The following is a 21,274-nucleotide window of genomic DNA, read 5'->3' as shown; positions in this document are numbered from 1 at the left end:
GCTCTAGAGCCCAGGAACTGCAACTGCTGAAGCTCTGCATGCCCTAGAGCCTGTGCTCCACAGCAAGAGAAGCCACTGCAATGAGAGGCCCGTGCCCTGCAACTAGAGAGTAGCTTCACTCACTGCAACTAGAGAAGAGCCTGCACAGCAAGAAAGATCCAGTGCAGCCAAAAATAAATAAATAAAATTACATATTTTAAAAAAGATCAAAGACCTAAACATAAGGCCAAACACTGTAAAATTATTAGAGGAAAACCTAGGAAGGACATTCTTGGACATAAATCACAGCAATATATTTTTGGACTTCTCTCCTAGAGTGCTCTGTGACAACCTGGAGGGTGATGGGAGGGGGGTTCAGGATAGGTGGGATACATGTATGCTTATGGCTGATTAATGTTTATGTATGGCAAAAGACATCAAAATATTGTAAAGTAACTATCCTCCAATTTAATGATTAACATTAAAAAAAATAAGCAGTGCAGTTCAGTTGGGTCGCTCAGTCATATCCGAATCTTTGCGACCCCATGAATCACAGCACGCCAGGCCTCCCTGTCCATCACCATCTCCCAGAGTTCACTCAGACTCACGTCCATTGAGTCAGTGATGCCATCCAGCCATCTCATCCTCGGCCGTCCCCTTCTGCTCCTGCCCCCACTCACTCCCAGCATCAGAGTATTTTCCAATGAGTCAACTCTTTGCATGAGGTGGCCAAAATACTGGAGTTTCAGCTTTTGCATCATTCCTTCCAAAGAAATCCCAGGGCTGATCTCCTTCAGAATGGACTGGTTGGATCTCCTTGCAGTCCAAGGGACCCTCAAGTGTCTTCTCCAACACCACAGTTCAAAAGCATCAATTCTTCGGTGCTCTGCCTTCTTCACAGTCCAGCTCTCACATCCATACATGACTACTGGAAAAACCATAGCCTTGACTATATGGACCTTAGTCGGCAAAGTAATGTCTCTGCTTTTGAATATGCTATCTAGGTTGATCATAATTTTTCTTCCAAGGAGTAAGCATCTTTTCATGGCTTCACTAACCAGCTGCAGTGATTTTGGAGCCCCCCAAAATAAAGTCTGACACTGTTTTCACTGTTTCCCCATCTATTTCCCATGAAGTGATGGGACCGGATGCTATGAGTTTAAGCCAACTTTTTCACACAGTTTTCTTTCCAATCCCAAAGAAAGGCAATGCCAAAGAATGCTCAAACTACTGCACAATTGCACTCATCTTACACGCTAGTAAAGTAATGCTAAAAATTCTCCAAGCCCGGCTTCAGCAATACGTGAACTGTGAACTGCCTGATGTTCAAGCTGGTTTTAGAAAAGGCAGAGGAACCAGAGATCAAATTGCAAAGGCAAATAGGTTGTCCAAGGAGGCCTTACAAATGGCTGAAAAAGAAGAAGAACAAAAGGCAAAGGAGAAAGGGAAGATGTACCCAACTGAGCAGAGTTCCAAAGAATAGCAAGGACAGAAAAGAAAGCCTTCCTAAGTGAATAATGCAAAAAAATAGAGGAAGACAATAGAATGGAAAAGACTAGAGATCCCTTCAAGAAAATTAGAGATACAAGGGAACATTTCATGCAAAGATGTGCACAATAAAGGACAGAAATGGTATGAACCTAACAGAAACAGAAAATATTAAGAAGAGATGGTAAGAATACACAGAAGAACCATACAAAAAGAGATCTTCACGACCTGGATAAACACCATAGTGTGATCACTCACCGAGAGCCAGACATCCTGGAGTGCAATGTCAAGTGGGCTTTAGGAAACTTTACTATGAACAAAGCTATTGGAGGTGATGGAATTCCAGATGAGTTATTTCAAATCCTAAAAGACGATGCTGTGAAAATGCTGCACTCAATATGTCAGTAAAATTGGAAAACTCAGCAGTTACTTCAGGACTGGAAAAGGTCAGTTTTCACTCCAATCCCACAAAAAGACAATGCCAATGAATGTTCAAACTATCACACAGCTGCACTCATTTCACATGGTACCAGGGTAATGCTCAAAACACTTCAAGCTAGGCTTCAAAAGTACATGAAAAAAATTCCAGGTGTACAAGCTGGGTTAGCAAAAGCAAAGGAACCAGAGATCAAATTGCCAATATCTGTTGGATGATAGGATAAACAAAAGAATTACAGATGAACATCTAATTCTGCTTCATTTAACTATGCTAAATCCTTTGACTGTGTGAATCTCAGCAAGCTGTGTAAAATTCTTCAAGAATTGGGAATGCCAGACCACCTTACCTGCCCTCTGTGAAACCTGTGTGCAGGTCAAGAAGAAACAGTTAGAACTGGACATGGAGCAATGGATGTGTTCCAATTTGGGAAAATAATTTGTTAAAGCTGTATATTGTTGCCCTGCTTACTTAACTTATATGTAGAGTGCATCATGTGAAATGCTGGGCTGGATGAAGCAGCACAAGCTGGAATCGAGTTTGCCAGGAGAAATATCAATAACCTCAGATACGCAGATGATACCACCCTTATGACAAAAAGTGAAGAGGAACTAAATAACCTCTTGTTGAGGGTGAAAGAAGAGAGTAAAAAAGCTGACTTAAAACTCATCATTCAAGAAACCAAGAACATGGCATCTTATCTCATCACTTCATGGCAAATAGATTGGGAAACTATGAAAACAGTGACAGACTTTCTTTTCTTGGGCTTCAAAATCACTGCTGATGGTGACTCCAGCCATGAGATTAAAAGATGTTTGCTCTTTGAAAGAAAAGTTATGACAAACTTAGACGGCATATTAAAGAGCAGAGACATTGCTTTGCCAACAAAGGTCCATATAATCAAATCTATGATTTTCCCAATAGTCATGCAGGATGTGAGAACTGGACCGTAAAGAAAGCTGATTACCAAATAATTGATTTTTTTGAACGATGGTGTTGGAGAAGACTTTTGAGAGTCCTTTGGATTCTTAGGAGATCAAACCATTCAATCCTAAAGGAAATCAACTCTGAATATTCATTGGAAGGACTGATGATGAAGCTGAAGTTCCAATACTTGGCCCCCTAATGCGAAGAGTTGACTCATTAGAAAAGACTCTGATACTGGGAAAGGTTTAAGGCAGGTGAAGGGGATAACAGAGGCTGAGATGGTTGGATGGCATCACCAACTTAACGAACTTGAGTTTGAGCAAACTCCCGGAGATGGTGAAGGACAGGGATGCCAGGCGTGCTTCAGTCCATGGAGTCACAAAGGGTCAGACATGACTGAATGACTGTACATAACAGGCAAGTCAGAAGTTACAGTCGCCCTAGCTACATATTCTCCTAGACATATTTCCTCCTCTTTTTGGTCCATCTTAGAAGAATGAGAAGCTTCCAAACTTTCTTCAGTATCAGTGTTATTGAACTGAAGACTGACTGCTCACCACTGGAAATCTGATGCTCAAGAGACAAGCGTTGGTTGGAAAGTAAAGCTTGTTTTATTCAACAAGCCAGCAACCTGGGAAGGTGGGCTCTTGTCCAAAAACCAACTCTGAAAATTGTGCCTGACAATGAGTTTTTAAGGGGAGAATTATTTGGGGATGGGATCAGAACAAACAACAACACTTGTCTGCAGAATGTCTTCTGATTGGCTAATGGTGAGGTAACAGTGCCATGCTCCAGAAATCTTGTGCTCAGCCTGAGATTACCCTCTTCCACCTGGGCAGGGACCTTAGCTCCTATAGAAACCTCAAAGGTATTGTCACAAAGAGTGGGAAAGACTGAGCAACAGAACTGAGCTGATGGCTTTGCATATTCCTTAAGGAGGAACCAGGACACTGCCCCACAGTTGCAGTACTGTTTCTTGACTGTTCAGCCTTTGTTTCTGCATTCCCTCCCTTCTACATTAAGCAACTATTTGAATTTGCCTTTTGGAATGCAGGGATGATCAAGGAAGCTGAATGAAGCCTATGTCCTATAAATAAAAAATGGGGACACAGAAAGGATGTGTACCTCTGAGGGTCCCCCATGGTCTGGGTTCTGTTTTGTCACTGTGAAATATGGAGGATTCTATAAGACTTACCTTCATTCTATCCAGTTCAAAACTATCGTGTAGTCTGTAGTTGGACAACATTTCTCTAGCTTCCTTTACATTTAAATACATTCAAAAAACTAAATTCCAGTCAGTAAAATATAGGAAGGAGTAATGAGCATTATGAGCAATTCTAAGCTTATGCCATGAAAACAACTTTGTGCTTCTGGCCTGTGTTGTACATACACACCATGGTTGTTTGAATTCATATATGGCAGAAAGTAGACTCACAAGACAGAAAGCCTGGGCCTTGTTTTGGGCTATTTTTTCCTTCTGTGAATTGGCTCAGGAACTGGAGAATGAAATGTGCAATTACTGCTTCTTCAAGCTGTCCTATCATTTCTTTCTTTCTTTCTTTTTTTTTTTTTTTTAAATTTCACCCCAATTCAAGTAAAATTGTGTTCTAGTTTCTGTTTTCTGGACAACTTTCTACTTTGTGTCATTTGTCAGATTCCTTTTCTGCCTTTTGGTTGAAGTGCTCCAGACCTACCCGTCTTTCTCCCATGCCATACCACCAACCATTAACATCAAATAATAAAAGCAGTAGATGTTATATTGTAAGCACAAAGTATCATATTGACATTCTTTTGACAGTCTTTCAAGATAGCTGTTACCAATTTTTAGATAAGAAAACTGGATGTTCTCTTGTTGTTTGAGATTTTGAAATGTGAAATTATTTGTTCAAAGTAACACAAAATTTAGTAGTAAATTTAAATTCAATTACAAGTTGCTTTGTATCTTCCATTATTTCTCACTGCTTCTCAGTTCAGTTCAGTTCAGTCGCTCAGTCGTGTCCAACTCTTTGCGACCCCATGAAACGCAGCACGCCAGGCCTCCCTGTCCATCACCAACTCCAGAAGTTCACTCAGACTCACGTCCATCGAGTCAGTGATGCCATCCAGCCATCTCATCCTCTTTCATCTCCTTCTCCTCCTGCCCCCAATCCCTCCCAGCATCAGACTCTTTACCAAAGAGTCAACTCTTCGCATGAGGTGGCCAAAGTACTGGAGTTTCAGCTTCAGCACCATAAAGTACTGGAGTTTCAGCTTCAGCATCATTCCTTCCAAAGAAATCCCAGGGCTGATCTCCTTTAGAATGGACTGGTTGGATCTCCACTGCTTCTCAAATGATACCAAAAGTCTGCTTATTTCCTTTCTTTTCATTTGACTAAGCCTTGCTAAATTCAAGCTTAAGATAGGTATGAGGAGATTTTAGTTTCATTCAAAGATATTGGCTGTGATTGGAAATTATGTGTGAAATGAGGTTAATCCCATAATTAACTAATTCGTTTATTTTAAAAATTGTCAATAGTTTATCAACTGTGGTTTAAAAATTGATTTAGTATGTCAATACTCTTTTAGTATTCTGAATACAGCACATACATTCTCCTTATCCCTGTGACTTGTGGGAGGCCAGGTGAATCTGGGCATGGATTTGAAACTTTTGCATCTGAAGTTTTATCTATCTGTTTTAAAACATGAATAAATTTTACTACCAAGTTGATCTACAATATTTATGGATGATACATCTATACCTGATTTCAAGATGATAAATAATAGTAATAAAGTAAAATACAAAATGTGTATTCAGTTTGATGAAACATTCATCTCATGAATTTATGACAGAAGAGAATCATTCATTAGATAGTTACAATACTTCTTGCCTATTTTTCAGAAGTCAAAATTGTGTTTAAATGGATTAGTATTGTTTTATCATTGTCTGAAATTTCCTCAGTATTCCCTTAAAATATAATCACTGTCATTACTATGGCAATGCAACCTACTAAACTTTTTTTTTTTTTTTTTATAAAGTAACTTAACAAGTGCACTTATGTGTTGTTTTTTGACCCTGATTTTGGTATACTGTCTCAAAGAAAGGTTCTTAAAGAGGGAGATCAGTGGACACTCTGGAACTGAAAAAAGATAATTGCAGAATTCAAACAATAAAATGGTCAATAGACAGGAAATCACTGAAAAATTATGGCATGGTTACTAAAATAAATATTATATGCACACTAAAAATAAGAATAGAGGAAATAACTCATGATGCAATGTTTGGTGAAAGAAGCAGAAAACAAAATTATAGCTACACTTAAAAGGATTAGAGCTGATCTTTCTATCCCTTTTCATTTGTATTCTACTATTGTTACTATTTTAGTTACATGGTTCTTAAAATCTAGAAATTATTTAACATTAAACTTATTTTAAAGTAAGGAGATGCAACCCACTTCTTTATTCTTGCCCAGGAAATCTCATGGACAGAAAATCCTGGCAGGCTGCACTCCATGGTGTCACAAAATTGTTGGACACACTTTAGTGACTAAACAACAATAAATGTGGCGAGGAGTCTGAGGAGTGGGTATTCCTAACAAACTTGTAAATAGCATTTCTGAATGGTGATTTACATCTTTCTCTCTTCCTAGATTTATTAAACAAATGTTCACTAAAACTGTGCCCAATGCACCTATTATATGAGTTGCATTATAGTAGACAAGGCACAACATTTACACTTGATATGGTTTTAATTTGCCTAAGGAGACAGGGATATAGGGAAATCACAGATTAGAAAAATATGAAGAAATTGTTGCAGCCATGAGAAGACTAAGAAGACATGAACCCTAGATGCCATCCTTGAAGAGAAGAAAGACAATAGGCTAAAAGTATAAGAAATCTGAATAAAGTGTGCATGCATGCCAAGTCACTTCAGTCGTGTCCAACTCTTTGCAACCCTATGAAACATAACCCACCAGGCTCCACTATCCATGGGATTCCACTGTCCATACTGAAGTGGATTGCCATGATTTCCTCCAGGGAATCTTTCCTGATCCAGGAATCGAACCCATATCTTTTACATTTCATGCATTGGCAGGTGAGTTCTTTACTACTAGCACCACCTGGAAAACCCAAATAAAGTGTGGACTTAAGCTAATAATAATTTTTCAACACTAGTTTATTAAGTTTGATAAATGTATTAATGAAGTATGTTAGTAATAAAGGAGATAGGAATACAGTATATAGTATATGGGAACTCTGTACTATCTTTGTAATGTTTCTATAAATCTTAAAGTTCAAAAACAAGGAGAGAGAGAGGCAAAGAGAGAGAAGTAAAATAGTTAAAAGAATGGCATGAGGCCTCTATTTTCTCTCCTGTTTTTTTGTTTTTACCAACTTAAGTGGCCTTTCTCTCTCAATTTCATTTTGTATGAAATTTTGGTTTAACTTCTAAATACTGAACATCTTAGAACTCTATTCTGTGTTCCTCTGGTCTCTCTCTATATATTTCTACTTTCTTCTTGGTGACGTCTTCTAAACCTATGGTTTTAAATATCATTTATATGTCAAAGAATCATACATGTATGTCTTGTCTTGATCTCAGAACACCTTTTATATCCAACTGCCTGCTTAACATCTCCCCATAATTGCTCACTAGCCTTCTCAAACGGAGCTCTTTACTCCATGTTTCAAAGCTACTCTTCCCTTAGTATCCCTTGTAATCCCAATAACTTTCAACATCTAATCACTTAGGTCAAAAACGGTAGAAGCTATCCTTGATCTATGTTGTTTAACTTCCTTCACTCAACTCATCAGCAAATCCTGTCACTCTTCCTCTAAAATATACAGAGAAATAAAATATGTATGTATTTTATATAATGTATGTATATTAGTGTGTGTGTGTGTGTGTGTGTGTGTGTGTGTAGTCCATTCACTTCTATTTTCACTAATATTATGCTAGTTGACGAGAGTAAGAAGTGGCAACCCACTCCAGTATTCTTGTCTGGAAAATTCAATGGACAGATTAGCCTGGTGGGCTACAGTTGCAAAGAGTCGGGCACTACTGAGCAGGCATGTGCACACACAAACACTCACATATGCACATGCTAGTTGAAACCACCATCTTCTTGCTCCTGGACTACCACCTAAATCATTAGGACTCATCTGGACCCTTTCTCCCCATATGTCGACTATGGTTCAAACACAATGACCACTTTTATGTTTCTGGGGAAAGCTACACCTACTTGCTTTCTCAGGATCATTTAATCCCCCTGAAATGCTATAGAAAATGATTTTCTGAAAGCCAGGTCTTTTTTTTTTTTTGTTACTTAAATCTTAGTTTAAGTATAAAAATATCAAAAGCCATCATTATTATACTATCTAATGTGTCTTTTTGCACGCTAAGTCACTTCAGAATACTGGATTGGATTGCCATTTCTTCATCTGGTGGATCTTCCCAACCCAGGGATTGGACCTACATCTCCTGAGTCTCCTGCATTGGCAGGGGGATTCTTTACCACTAATGCCACCTGGGAAGCTCATTCTCTATTGCCTCACCTTCTTTAGTTGTACCAAAAAGTACTTTCCTCTACTAGTATTTTTATTATAGTTAAATTCAATTTGTTTGCTTTTATCTGTCTCCTTCCAGTAGAATATAAGTTCTTGGAAAATAGACACTTTGTATTATTGATGCTTATAATTCTGCCTGATAGACATAGGTACTCACCAAATATTTACTGAATTAATGAAAGTGACAAATAAGAAGCTGAAGATGAATGGTTATATGAAGACCTACAAGGCCTTCTAGAACTAACACCAAAAAAAGATATTCTTTTTTTTATACAGGACTGGAATGAAAAAGTAGGAAGTCAAGAACTACCTGGAGTAACAGGCAAATATGGCCTTGAATTGCAGAATGAAGCAGGGCAAAGGGTAATAGAGTTTTGCCAAGAGAACGCACTGGTCATAGCAAACACCCTCTTCCAACAACACTAGAGAAGACTCTACACTTGTACATCACCAGATGGTCAATATCAAAATCAGATTGATTATAGTCTTTGCAGCCAAAGATGGAGAAATTCTATGAAGTCAGCAAAAAAAAAAAAGGCCAGGAGCTGACTAGCTCAGATCATGAACTCCTTATTACCAAATTCAGACTTAAATTGAAGAAAGAAGGGCGAACCACTAGACCATTCGGGTATGAAGTAAATCAAATCCCTAAAAATTATACAATGGAAGTGAGAAATATACTCAAGAGATTAGTTCTGATAGAGTGCTTGAAGAACTATGGACGGAGGTTCATGACATTGTACAGGAGGCAGGGATCAAGACCATCACCAAGAAAAACACATGCAAAAAGGTAAAATGGTTGTCTGTGGAGGCCTCACAAATAGCTGTGAAAAGAAGAGAAGTGAAAGGCAAATGAGAAAAGTAAAGATATACCCATCTGAATGCAGAATTCCAAAGAATAACAAGGAGAGATAAGAAAGCCTTCGTCAGTGATCAATGCAAAGAAACAGAAAAACAATAGAATGGGAAAGACTAGAGATCTCTTCAAGAACATTAGAGATACCAAGGGAATATTTCATACAAAGACAGGCAAAATAAAGAACAGAAATGGTATGGACCCAACAGAAGCAGAAGATATTAAGAAGAGGTGTCAAGAATAAATAGAACTATACAAAAAAGATTTTCATGACCCCGATAATCATGATGGTGTAATCATTCACCTAGAGCCAGATATCCTAGAATGCAAAGTCAAGTTGGCCTTAGGAAGCATCACTATGCACAAAACTAGTGTAGGTGATGGAATTCCAGTTGAGATATTTCAAACCCTAAAGGATGATGCTGAGAAAGTGCTACACTCAATATGCCAGCAAATTTGGAATACTCAACAGTGGCCACAGGACTGGAAAACGTCAGTTTTCATTCCAATCCCAAAGAAAGACAATGCCAAAGAATGCTCAAACTACTGCACAATGCATTCATTTCACATGCTAGCAAAGTAAGGCTCAAAATTCTCCAAGCCAGGCTTCAACAGTATGTGAACCATGAACTTCGAGATGTTCAAGCTGGATTTAGAAAACAGAAGAACCAGAGATCAAAATCCAACATATGTTGATTCATCGAAAAAGAGAGTTCCAGAAAAAAATATCTACTTCTGCTTTATTGACTATGCTAAAGCCTTTGACTGTGTGGATCACAATAAACTGTGGACAATTCTGAAAGAGATGAAAATACCAGAACACCTGACCTGCCTCCTGAGAAAAGTGTATTCAGGTCAGGAAGCAACAGTTAGAACTGGACATGGAACAATAGACTGGTTCCAAATCGGGAAAGGAGTACCTCAAGGCTGTATATTGTCACCCTACTTATTTAACTTATATGCAGAGTACACAGTGAGAAATACTGTGCTGAGTGAAGCAAAAGCTGGAATCAAGATTGCCAGAAGAAATATCAATAACCTCAGATGTGCAGATGAAACCACCCTTATGGCAGAAAATAGAGAGTAACTAAAGAGCCTCTTGATGAAAGTGAAAGAGGAGAGTGAAAAAGCTGGCTTAAAACTCAACATTCAAGAAACTTAAGATCATGGCATCTGGTCCCATCAGTTCATGATAAATAGATGGAGAAACAGTGGAAACAATGAAAGACTTTATTTTTATTTTTTTAGCTTCAAAATCACTGGAGATGTTGACTGCAGTCATGAAATTAAAATACACTTGCTCCTTGGAGGAAAAGTTATGACCAATCCAGACAACATATTAAAATGTAGAGACAGTACTTTGCCAAGAAATGTCCGTCTAGTCAAAGCTATGGTTTTTCCAGTAGTCATGTATGGCTGTGAGAGCTGGACTATAAAGAAAGTTGAGCACTGAAGAATTGAACTGTGGTGTTGGAGAAGACTCTTGAGAGTCCCTTGGACTGCAAGGAGATCCAACCAGTCCCTCCTAAAGGAAATCAGTCCTGAATATTCATTACAAGGGCTGATGCTGAAGCTGAGACTCCAATACTTTGTCCACATGATGCTGGGAAAGACTGAAGGCGGGAGGAGAAGGGAACGACAGAGAATGAAATGCTTGGATGGCTTCCTCCACTCAATGGACATTAGTTTGGGTAATATCAGGGAGTTGGTGATGGACAGGGACCCCTGGCATGCTGCAGTCCATGGGGTGGCAAAGAATGAGACACGACTGAGTGAACTGAACTGAACTAAACTGAACTGAATGCTCTTAAATTCAGGAAGATGAGGGATTACAGTAGGAGGGGCTGAGGCAGGGGTAAGGTACATCAAAGTTGTGGAGAGAACAGTAAATGTGGTATTTGTGGTATTCTTGGGAACAGCAGGTAGACAGAAATTTTGTAATGATTATAAGATCAGAATGAGTGGCCAATCCCAACTGTAATGATTATAGAATATCAGGTTCAGGATCTGTGATGTTGGGGACTTTCTTTTTCTTCATTTTCAACTCCAGGTACCTTTGAGCCTTTTAATCATGATCTCATTTTAATCCTTTTGAGTAAAAGTGACATAGGCTGCTCCACCACTTTTTCAAAAAAAAAAAAAAAATCATTTCTTAATGCAAAGTTTGACTTCAGCCCTGCTTGGGCCAGAGTATAAGGTGATTCTAAATTATATCTTATCTTCTGTGGTTGGAACTGCCACAAGAAAGAGAATAAAATTGAAATCGCTTTTCCTTACTATCAAAAGAAAAACCTTAGCTATGTGTATTTCCTTATCTGGTAGTGATAACAGCTTTGTCAACACTTTTTTTGATTAATTACCTTGATTTTTCCCAGGGGCTTGTTGAACATCAAGTAACGATCCCAATCCATAACTAAAAAGAAGTGAAGAACACAGCAGAAGCTAAAACTGCTTTCTGTTCACATGTTTGCTCTGACAAATTCTTAATCAGCTCTTCACCCACTGAAAATCAGATGGAAGCAACCACAAGATGATTATTGAGGATCTTCTTGTGAAAAGCACTCAGTCATGTCTGACTCTTTGCGACCCCATGGACTATACAGTCTATTGAATTCTCCTGGCCAGAATACTGGAGTGGGTAGCCTTTCCCTTCTCCAGGGGATCTTCCCAACCCAGGGATTGAACCCAGATCTCCTGCATTGAGGGCAGAGACCTCTTTACCAGCTGAGCCACCAGGGAAGCATTAAAATGGAAATGCAGTTCTTCTCAGAGAAGGCAATGGCACCCCACTCCAGTACTCTTGCCTGGAAAATCCCATGGACGGAGGAGCCTGGTGGGCTGCAGTCCTTGGGGTCACTAAGAGTCGGACACAACTGAGCGACTTCCCTTTCACTTTTCACTTTCATGCGTTGGAGAAGGAAATGGCAACCCACTCCAGTGTTCTTGCCTGGAGAATCCCAGGGACAGGGGAGCCTGGTGGGCTGCCGTCTATGGGGTCGCACAGAGTTGGACACGACTGAAGCGACTTAGCAGCAGCAGCAGCAGCAGTACTTCTCTTGTTTCCCTATCTCACATAAACCCCTATGGTACTACAGGAGAATTTTAAATGAGTTGTTTTTAAAATGTACTGCCTTGTCTTTCCAAATTGCCCATTTAAATGGGAATTTTGAACATATGATGTGAAAGCCTTTGTTTTTTTCAATTCTAATCTGCACCTATCATGTTTTGTAATTGATGTCATCCAATGGGCCCTGCTCAGGCTGACTGATTTTTTCAGGGTGAATTTGGATCATTCTCAATGCATGTCAAAGAAAGCTAACAGAAACTCCGCAGTTCCATCATAAGAGACTTAATTCAGATGGTCTGACTGTCTTGCTGCCTGCTAAAATCTTATATAATGCCACATCTTAATGGATGAGTTGCTGAAGAAACAATGAATGGAAATGGACAGCGAGCAAAGTGTTTTGCAATTCTCTTGATGTAACAGAGTCTTTCAGTGTTGTTTTTGTCAGTTGCAACATTTTTAATTATCCAGGGGCTTCCTTTTGCTTCTTTTTAAATGACATTTCTTGAATTGATTCTTCAGTCAGACTGATAGGTCTTCCTTATATAGATGTGTGTGTATACGTATGTGTAGGGGGCAGGTTAAAAAAAAAAGAGGTGAGTTAGAGATAAGTGATGGGAAATTCAAATAAGCTTAAATACATCCTTACTATTTCTCTTCAGTAGAAATATCCTGACTTTTTTTTTTTTAATAAAGCTTTATGACAGTATCTTTACAGGTTAATAATTTGAAAACAAGGAGGTGAAATGTTGCTGCCACATTCTATAGTTTGACTTTTGGATAGAAAAGTATTATTTTATGTATAGTCACTCTTCTTTATTGGACAATCAGGATACAATACTTCTCTGCTATCATCTTAGTCTCTTTTCTCCTTTTTTTTTTCCTTTAGCTCAACAGAATTCACCAAAAATCCACGAAGGCTGGTGGGCATACAAGGAGGTGGTCCAGGGAAGCTTTGTCCCAGGTAAATGCACATTTTTTCTTCTTACTTTATTTTTAGAAAAGTAATATGAATGAAATCTATTATTTCCAGAATCTTGCATTTGCTATATGGCATGAAATCTATTGTATAAGTCACCATAGTCTTATTTAGGTGCTAGATCAGTACTGCCTTAAGAGAAAGTTTATTAAATGAGTGCCAATTTAACCAAGACTGTGTTTTTTCATCTGAGCTTATATCTTAAGGTTCTTCTTCTATCTTCATATGGCTCTGTCAATGAGAGGGCAATGCAGGAGTCAAGGTTGAGGTTTTCCTGGTGGTTTAGACGGTAAAGCGTCTGTCTACAATGCGGGAGACCTGGGTTCGATCCCTGGGTTGGGAAGATCCCCAGGAGAAGGAAATGGCAATCCACTCCAGTACCGTTGCTTGGAAAATCCCATGGACAGAGGAGCCTGGTAGGCTACAGTCCATGGGGTTGCAAAGAGTCGGACACAAATGAGCAACTTCATACATGCTGAAATTTGGTTGAGAAAGAGTTTTTTTTTTTTTTTTAAATGTTAAGGAAACAGGAAGTCTGGCAAGGCTGATCATAGCAGTGAGGCTTACTGTGATGCATTCTATCTCTGATGTTACTTTAGTAATATTCATGGTCAGGACTTAGTTGGGCCAAATGTCAGATAGAAAATAGTAGGCAACATGGATGTTGTCAGCATGAGGGGAGAGAATTCAAGACAAGTTAGAGCCAGAAGCATGCCATAAGTTAAGTTTTGAAACTAGGTGGAGGGTCCTTGTCTTCCCTTACTACTCTTATCTTCAAAATCCTCAGTCTTCTTGCTTCAAGACTTTCATAGGCAAAGAAGCAAGGAAAAGAGCAAGAATGTTAAAAAGAAGGATGGAAGGGAAGGCAGGTGAGATATTTCAAAGTATTTTTAACTGCTTATATGTGAGAGGACAAGAAATAAAACTCTCAAATGGAGTCAATATGGGGTTCCAACTCAGGCACAGAAAATAGAGGACCCTAAGTGTCAGTTAAGGTCTTTGCAGTTGGTGGCAGGGGGGAAGAGTGGTGCCCCCAGGCTACCTGGTTCATTGTTGGATGCTATGTCTTCTTTCCCTGTCCTTCTGTTCCAGGAAAGGGGACCCCTTCCAGGGCCTGAAACTGGGCTCTTGTCTAATACTCAGAAAAGAATTGTCCAAGGAGACATGTGCTGACAAAGCAAGAGATTTTATTGGGAAAGGGCACTCGGGTGGAGAGCAGTAGGGTAAGGGAACCCAGGAGAACTGCTCTGTCACATGGCTTGCAGTCTCGAGTTTTATGGTGATGGGATTGGTATTGTCTTTAGCCAGTTATTCTGACTCAGAGCCCTTCGTGGTGGTACACGCCTTGTTCAGCCAATGTGGATGCCAGAGAGGATTGTGGGAGGTAGTCGGACAGGTGATGTTTCCTTTTGACCTTTCCCTAACTCTTCTGGTTGGTGGAGGCTTATTAGTTCCCTGTTCCTTACCAGGACCTTCCGTCCTAAAACAACTCATGCAAATGGTTACTATGGTGCCTGGCTAGGGTGGGCGGTTTCAATCAGCATGCTTCCCCTAACACTTCTGTAGACTTCATTATATCAGCTGTGCAGAGCTAAGAGAGTCATTAAACTCCTCTAAACCTCACTTTTCTCATTGGTCTTGTGGGACATAAATTTCAATAAGAGGAAACCAGGCATGGTGAGGAAGAGTGAATGGCCCAGGGAAAAGGCAGCCAGTTAGTTTCATAAATTAGTATTAACTTGATAAATTTAGAAGGTTATATTTATTTCTTGGTACAGTGGGCATTGAAATAAGGCTTGAATAATTCACCTGAAAATGATCATGTTTCTAATAATAGTTTTACAGTAACTTGATTGACACAACTGTGTTCATATGACATGACAGAGATATATGACATTTTATACTTATGATTGGGGGCATCCCTTTCCAATGGCTAGAAGGCTTGCATATACATACATATATATGTATATATATATATATATATATATATATATATATATATATACTTTTTTTTTTTTTTTCCTGAGGAATCTGCTTCTGATATTCAGGATATCTGGGAAATTACATTTATAATGATATTCTTTATGCTTTGCGATTATTAAATTAGAGCAACAAAGGGCACTCTGCCAGGCTATAGGAAGTCTTTCTAAACTAGTAATACCCTCCCTACTGATGGACATGCTCATGGATAATCCAGAGTAGGGTCTGAAAAATTTTACTTTTCTGACCCATATTTAAAAAATTACTTTATTTATTTACTTTTATTTTTTAATATATATGTTTTATTGAAGTATAGTTGATTTACAATGTTTCATGTGCACAGCAAGGTGATTCATTTATACATAATATACATATATTAATACTGAAATTATTTTCCATTATAGGTTATTGCAAGATATTGGCTACATTTCCCTATGCTATACAGTAAACCCTTGTTGTTTGTTGTATATCTATTTTAATTAGAAATCTAGCATTGTATTCATAGTAAGTCAAACAAGTGGAGTCAAAATGTCATAAATGTTTTAGGCAAAAATTCATGTGTTTTCTAAAGTATACATACACATGAATTTCATATTCATGTCTATATAAATAGAATACATACATAATATATATACAAAAGCTTTTCTACTATGCTTGATGAAGTTTTGAGAAGGAACATCGAGAAATAAAAAGAAGAGATGGAGAAATGGAAAACATAAACTAAATTAAATGGGAGTACTGAATATTAAATAGAAAAAGTGAAACAAACTAGATAAAAGTAAAAGATCATCATATATTTCAGTTGTTTTTAAACATGGCTGCTCATTAGAAACATATCTGGAGCTCTGGAGAAAAAAAAAAAAATACCTGGGCATTTTTATTTTTTAAAAATGTTCAAGATAATTCTGATATGCATCTGGATTTTAAAAAGTGATTACAGGTTTTACTGTCTTAGTTTTGGTGATATAGATTTATTTTATTTTTCTGTTGACCAATCATGATACAATGGTAATAAGTGAGTAATAGTTACATAGTCACAATATAAGAGATGTTTATGAGGTTTCACAATCAATAGCAGGACAAATAGATAATTACAATTGCAAATAATAATGGAAACATGATTAACCTAACTATAAGGTAATTACTTAAAATTTGGGGAGTCAAGCTGAATGATGTGGTAAGTAGAAATGCATACATGCACATATTTTCATCTGCCCAGTCTATATCTTTTGGTTGGTGCATTTAAGCCTTTAGAGTTAAGGCAGTTTTCCATCTGTATGATCCTATTACCATTTTCTTTCTTTCTTTCTTTCTTTTTTTTAAAATTTCTTTTGTGTAGATATTTTCCTTCTCTTGTTTTTCCTGCCTAGAGAAGTTCTTTTAGCATTTCTTGTAAAGTTGGTTTGTTGGTGCTGAATTCTCTTAACTTTTGCTTGTCTAGAAAGCTTTTGATTTCTCCATCAAATCTGAATAAGAGTCTTGCTGGGTACAGTATTCTTACTTGTAGTTTCTTCACTTTCATCACTTTAAATATGCCCTGCCATTCCCTTCTGGCTTGTAGACTTTCTGCTGAGAAAACAGGGGGTGCATCTCTCCCTCCTCTGAGTTACCACCCAGAGCTCCCTCTTGACAAGGATGCTGTTGACTGTGGAGCATGGGGGGTGTTTCAGCTGATAGCCTGCTGGGGTTCCCTTGTATAATTTTTGTTCTTTTTCCCTTTGTGCTTTTAGTATTTTATATTTGTCTCTAATTTTCATCAGTTTGACTGCCGTGGTCTTGGTTTATTCTTTTTTTTTTTTTTTTTTTGATTTATCCAGCCTGGGACTCTTATGCTTCGTGGACTTGATTAACTATTTCCTTTTCCATATTAGAAAAGAGTTCAGCTGTTATCTCTTCAAATATTTTCTCAGGTCCTATCTCTCTCTCTTCTCCTCTTGGGACCCCTAAAATGCAAATATTGGTGTGTTTAATGTTGTTTCAGAGGTCTCTTATGATGTCTTTATTTCTTTTCATTCTTTTTTCTATATTCTGTTCTGTGGTAGTGATTTCCAGCATTCTGTCCTCCATGTCACTTATTCATCCTTCTGCCTCGGGTATTCTACTATGGATTCCTTCTAATATCTTATTCATCTCTGTTTATTTGCTCTTCAGTTTTTCTAGGTCTTTGGTAAACAGTTCTTGCATCTTTTCCATTGTTTTTCTGAGATCCTGGATTATCTTCACTATCATTATTCTGAAATCTGTTTTTTTTTTTTTTTTTGGAAGGTTGCCTATCTCCACTTCATTTAGTTTTTTTTTTTTTTTTTTTTTTGCCTGGAGTTTTATCTTGTCTCTTCAACTGGGACATAACTTTCTGCTTTTTTGTGATAACTGACTTCCTGTAATATGCTTTTTATTTTAACCGCTGTGGGACTGTGGCTCTTCTTGCTTTGTCTGTGTCCCCTCTGATGGAGGAGGCTAAGAGCCTTGTATAAGCTTCCTGATGGGAGGGACTGGCAGCGGGAAAAAATGGATCTTGCTCTGATGGGCAAGGCCATGCTCAGTAAAGGTTTAATCCAACTATCTGTTGATAGGTGGGGTTGTTCTCCCTCCCTGCTAGTTGTTTGGCTTGAGATCTTTTAGCCCTGATGTCTAATGGCTTTATGGAAATGTTAGTTGCAATTCCCAAGAGGGCTTACACCAAGGGGGAGCTTCCCAGCCTGCTGCTGCCAGTGCCCCTGTCCCTATGGTTAGTCCCTGCCTACTCACATCCCAACAGGAGACCCTCCAATACTAGCAGGTAGTTTTGGTTCATTCTCCTGGGGAGTCATTGCTTCTTTCCTCTGATTCTTGGTGCATGCAAGATTTTATTTGTGTCCTCCAAGAGTGGAGTCTCTGTTTACCCTAGTCCTGTGGAAATCCTATAATCAAATCCCCCTGGTCTTCAAGGTCAGATTCCCTGGGGATTACCAGACCCTTTGTCAGATCCCCAGGCTGGGAAGCCTAATGTGGGGTTCACAACTTTCAAAACAGTGGGAGAACTTATTTGGTATTATTGTTCTCCAGTTTGTGGTTCACCTACCTGGCAGGTATGGGGTTTGATTTTATCATGATTGTGATTCTCCTACCATCTTGCTGCAGCTTCTTATTTGTCTTTGGATATGACGTATCTTTTTTGGTGGGTTTCCGCATCACCCTGTTGATGGTTGCTCAAAAGCTAGTTGCAATTTTGGTGTTCTCTCAGGAGAAGATGAATGCACATCCTTCTACTCCACCATCTTGAACCACACTCCTTTGCCCCATATTTAATAAATAAATAAAATTACTTATTTGGCTGCATTGGGTCTTAGTTGCAACACTCAAGATCTTCATTGTGTCATGTGGGATCTTTCATTGTGGCACATGGATTTTATCAGTGGCACTCAGGCTCATTAATTGTGGCATGGACACAGGGGCTATGTAGTTCTGGCAAACGGGCTGCAGAGTGCATGGGCTCAATAATTGCAACACACAGGCTTAGTTGTTCTGTGGCATGTGGGATCTCAGCTCTGTGACCAGGGATCAAAATTGTTTCTCCTGCATTGCAAGGCAGATTCTTAACCATTGTATACCAAGGTAGTCCCCCTGCCCCAGTCTTTGTTTCCCCCCCCCTCTGTTTACACATTCTTTCTTTACATGTACTCAAGTCCCTGTTTTGAGTTGATGCTTTTCAGATGACCACAGGAGAAGTTTTATCTTTTCTTCAGCATTGATTTAAAAGACTCTAAGATTCCCTCATTCCCAGTTTTAAAATGAGTTAATATATATAAAACCTGCTACATGGGAAGCAGTAAGATGTGGAGTTATGAGCATGGACTCTGGAGTTGGATAGACCTGGAGTTTAATCTGGGTTCTATGGCTTCTTTTTGGAAGAACTGTCAGCAAGTTGCCTGACAACTCTCAGTCCCCTGGGTTCTTCATCTGTTAGAATAGAAATAAGGGCCAAATCATTTTCACAATGTTTTGTGAGGATTAAATTACATAATGTAGGTAAAGTGTCTGGTGCATGCAGTGAGTCAGTACCAGTCAGTTACTGTTGGCATTATTATCATTGGGACTTTTCTGGTGGCAGACAGTAAAGCGTCTGCCTACAATGCAGGAGACCTAGGCTCTATCCCTGGGTCGGGAAGATCCTCTGAAGAAGGAAATGGCAACTCACTCCAGTATTCTTGCCTGGAAAATCTCGTGGATGGAGCCTGGTAGGCTACAGTCCATGGGGTCGTGAAGAGTCAGACACAACTGAGCGAGTTCACTTCACTTATTATCATTATTTTACCTAACAACATAATTGGATATTTAATAATTCTCTTTTTGAGAAAGAGAACCATATGCTGAAAAATATAATCATGCAAGTGAGGGTCTCTCATGATGTTAGAACATGTAAAGTACTTAGTAAATATTCCTGGAATTTGTAAGCTCAAAGTGTCTTTGATGACTGTGGTCATCAAAGAGGTAACTTCATCATCCTCTAGATTTAAGAGTCCCAAAGCACTTTGGCTTCTTGGTAAAGACTGATATCCAATGACCTCATTTTCTAAACTTTTCAGTTCCGTTCAGATGCTCAGTCGTGTCTGACTCTTTGAGACCTCATGGACTGCAGCATGCCAGGCTTCCCTGTCCATCACCAGCTCCTGGAGCTTGTGCATACTCATGTCCATTGAGTTGAAAATGCCTTCAACCATCTCATCCTCTGTTGTCCCCTTCTTCTCCTGCCTTCAGTCTTTCCCAGTATCAGGTCTTTTGCATCAGGTGGCCAAACTATTGGGGTTTCAGCTTCAGCATCAGTCCTTCCAGTGAATATTCAGGACTGGCTTCCTTTAGGATTGATTCATTTAATCTCCTTGTAGTCCAAAGGACTCTCAAGAGTCTTCTGCAACACCACAGTAAAAAAGCTCCAGTTCTTCAGCGCTCAGCTTTCTTTATAGTCCAATTCTCACATCTATACATGACTACTGGAAAAACCATAGCTTTGATTAGATGGACCTTTGTTGACAAAGCAATGTCTCTGCTTTTTAATATGCTGTCTAGGTTGGGCACAGCTTTTCTTCCAAGGAGCAAGCATCTTTTAATTTCATGGCTGCCTTCACCATCTGCAGTGATTTTGGAGCAAAAGAATATAGAGTCTGTCCCTGTTTCCATTGTTTCCCATCTTTTTACCATGAAGTAATTGCACTGGATGCTATGATGGTTGTTTGCATCATATATATCTTCTGTTTAAAATATTTTAAACTTTTGGGAACTTCAAATCTCTTTAAAAATATAAGAGTCATGAGCATTTATGAATTAAGTAATTGGACCTGAGGCTCTAACATTTGACAGACTCCAGTCTACCCACTTTATCTGAATTGGTGCTTTGGTCCATGGTCCCTTTTTCTCTTATTATCATTACTAAATATAAGTTTAAGAGTGTCCTTTACTTTGCTGCTGGGACTTTTTTTTTTTCTTTCTTCTTAGGTTATCAATGTGTATAAGAAAATAGACACTCATATGACTGGATTATTTGAAAACATTTTATTGTCCCACTAATTTTTATAAATGTTCAGAAATAATTATCAGTTGACATAATAGCATAAATCTGTGACTGTAATGAAGATTGTGGTATATAAAAATACATGGTTTCTGTGGCAATGGCCAAAATAAGGTTGATTTAGCATTGGAATATCCCATTTTGCCCAGTGTTTAAACAGTGTTTAAGAAGTAAACAGCTGATACTGAGCACATGTGTGGGACTGTTGTTAAAAATGTAACTGTACATGGCTCTTACACAAGGGTAAACCCACACCCTAAAGAAGAAGATAAGCCATAAAATCATGACTTAGTATAAGGGTCCTAACAGGACTTACAGGACATGTAAAGGAGGTCATAAAGAGTTGGGATTCAGTGTGCCTGGTGTTCAACAGACTTTGTTGTTTACTTGCTTAAATCTATGCTTCATCTGGCATCACTCATTTTGCCTTACAGATAAAGCCCCGTTTTATTGGAGTGTTCACCTCCTCATGGTCG

The 21,274-nt window shown here is 38.7% G+C and overlaps 1 protein-coding gene across 1 annotated transcript in view; it reads left to right on the top strand.

Annotated features, from left to right (window-relative positions):
• Window positions 1-21,274, top strand: part of CA10 (carbonic anhydrase 10) — a 798,969-nt gene that overhangs the window by 86,129 nt on the left and 691,566 nt on the right. The window contains exon 2 of the mRNA XM_052657811.1: window positions 13,184-13,258. Within this exon, the coding sequence (XP_052513771.1) occupies window positions 13,184-13,258 (75 nt within the window). The remainder of the gene's footprint in view (window positions 1-13,183; window positions 13,259-21,274) is intronic.

This window comes from Budorcas taxicolor, chromosome 19 (assembly GCF_023091745.1).
Source record: "Budorcas taxicolor isolate Tak-1 chromosome 19, Takin1.1, whole genome shotgun sequence".
Taxonomy (NCBI): domain Eukaryota; kingdom Metazoa; phylum Chordata; class Mammalia; order Artiodactyla; family Bovidae; genus Budorcas; species Budorcas taxicolor.
This window is presented reverse-complemented; position numbering and strand designations above follow the sequence as displayed.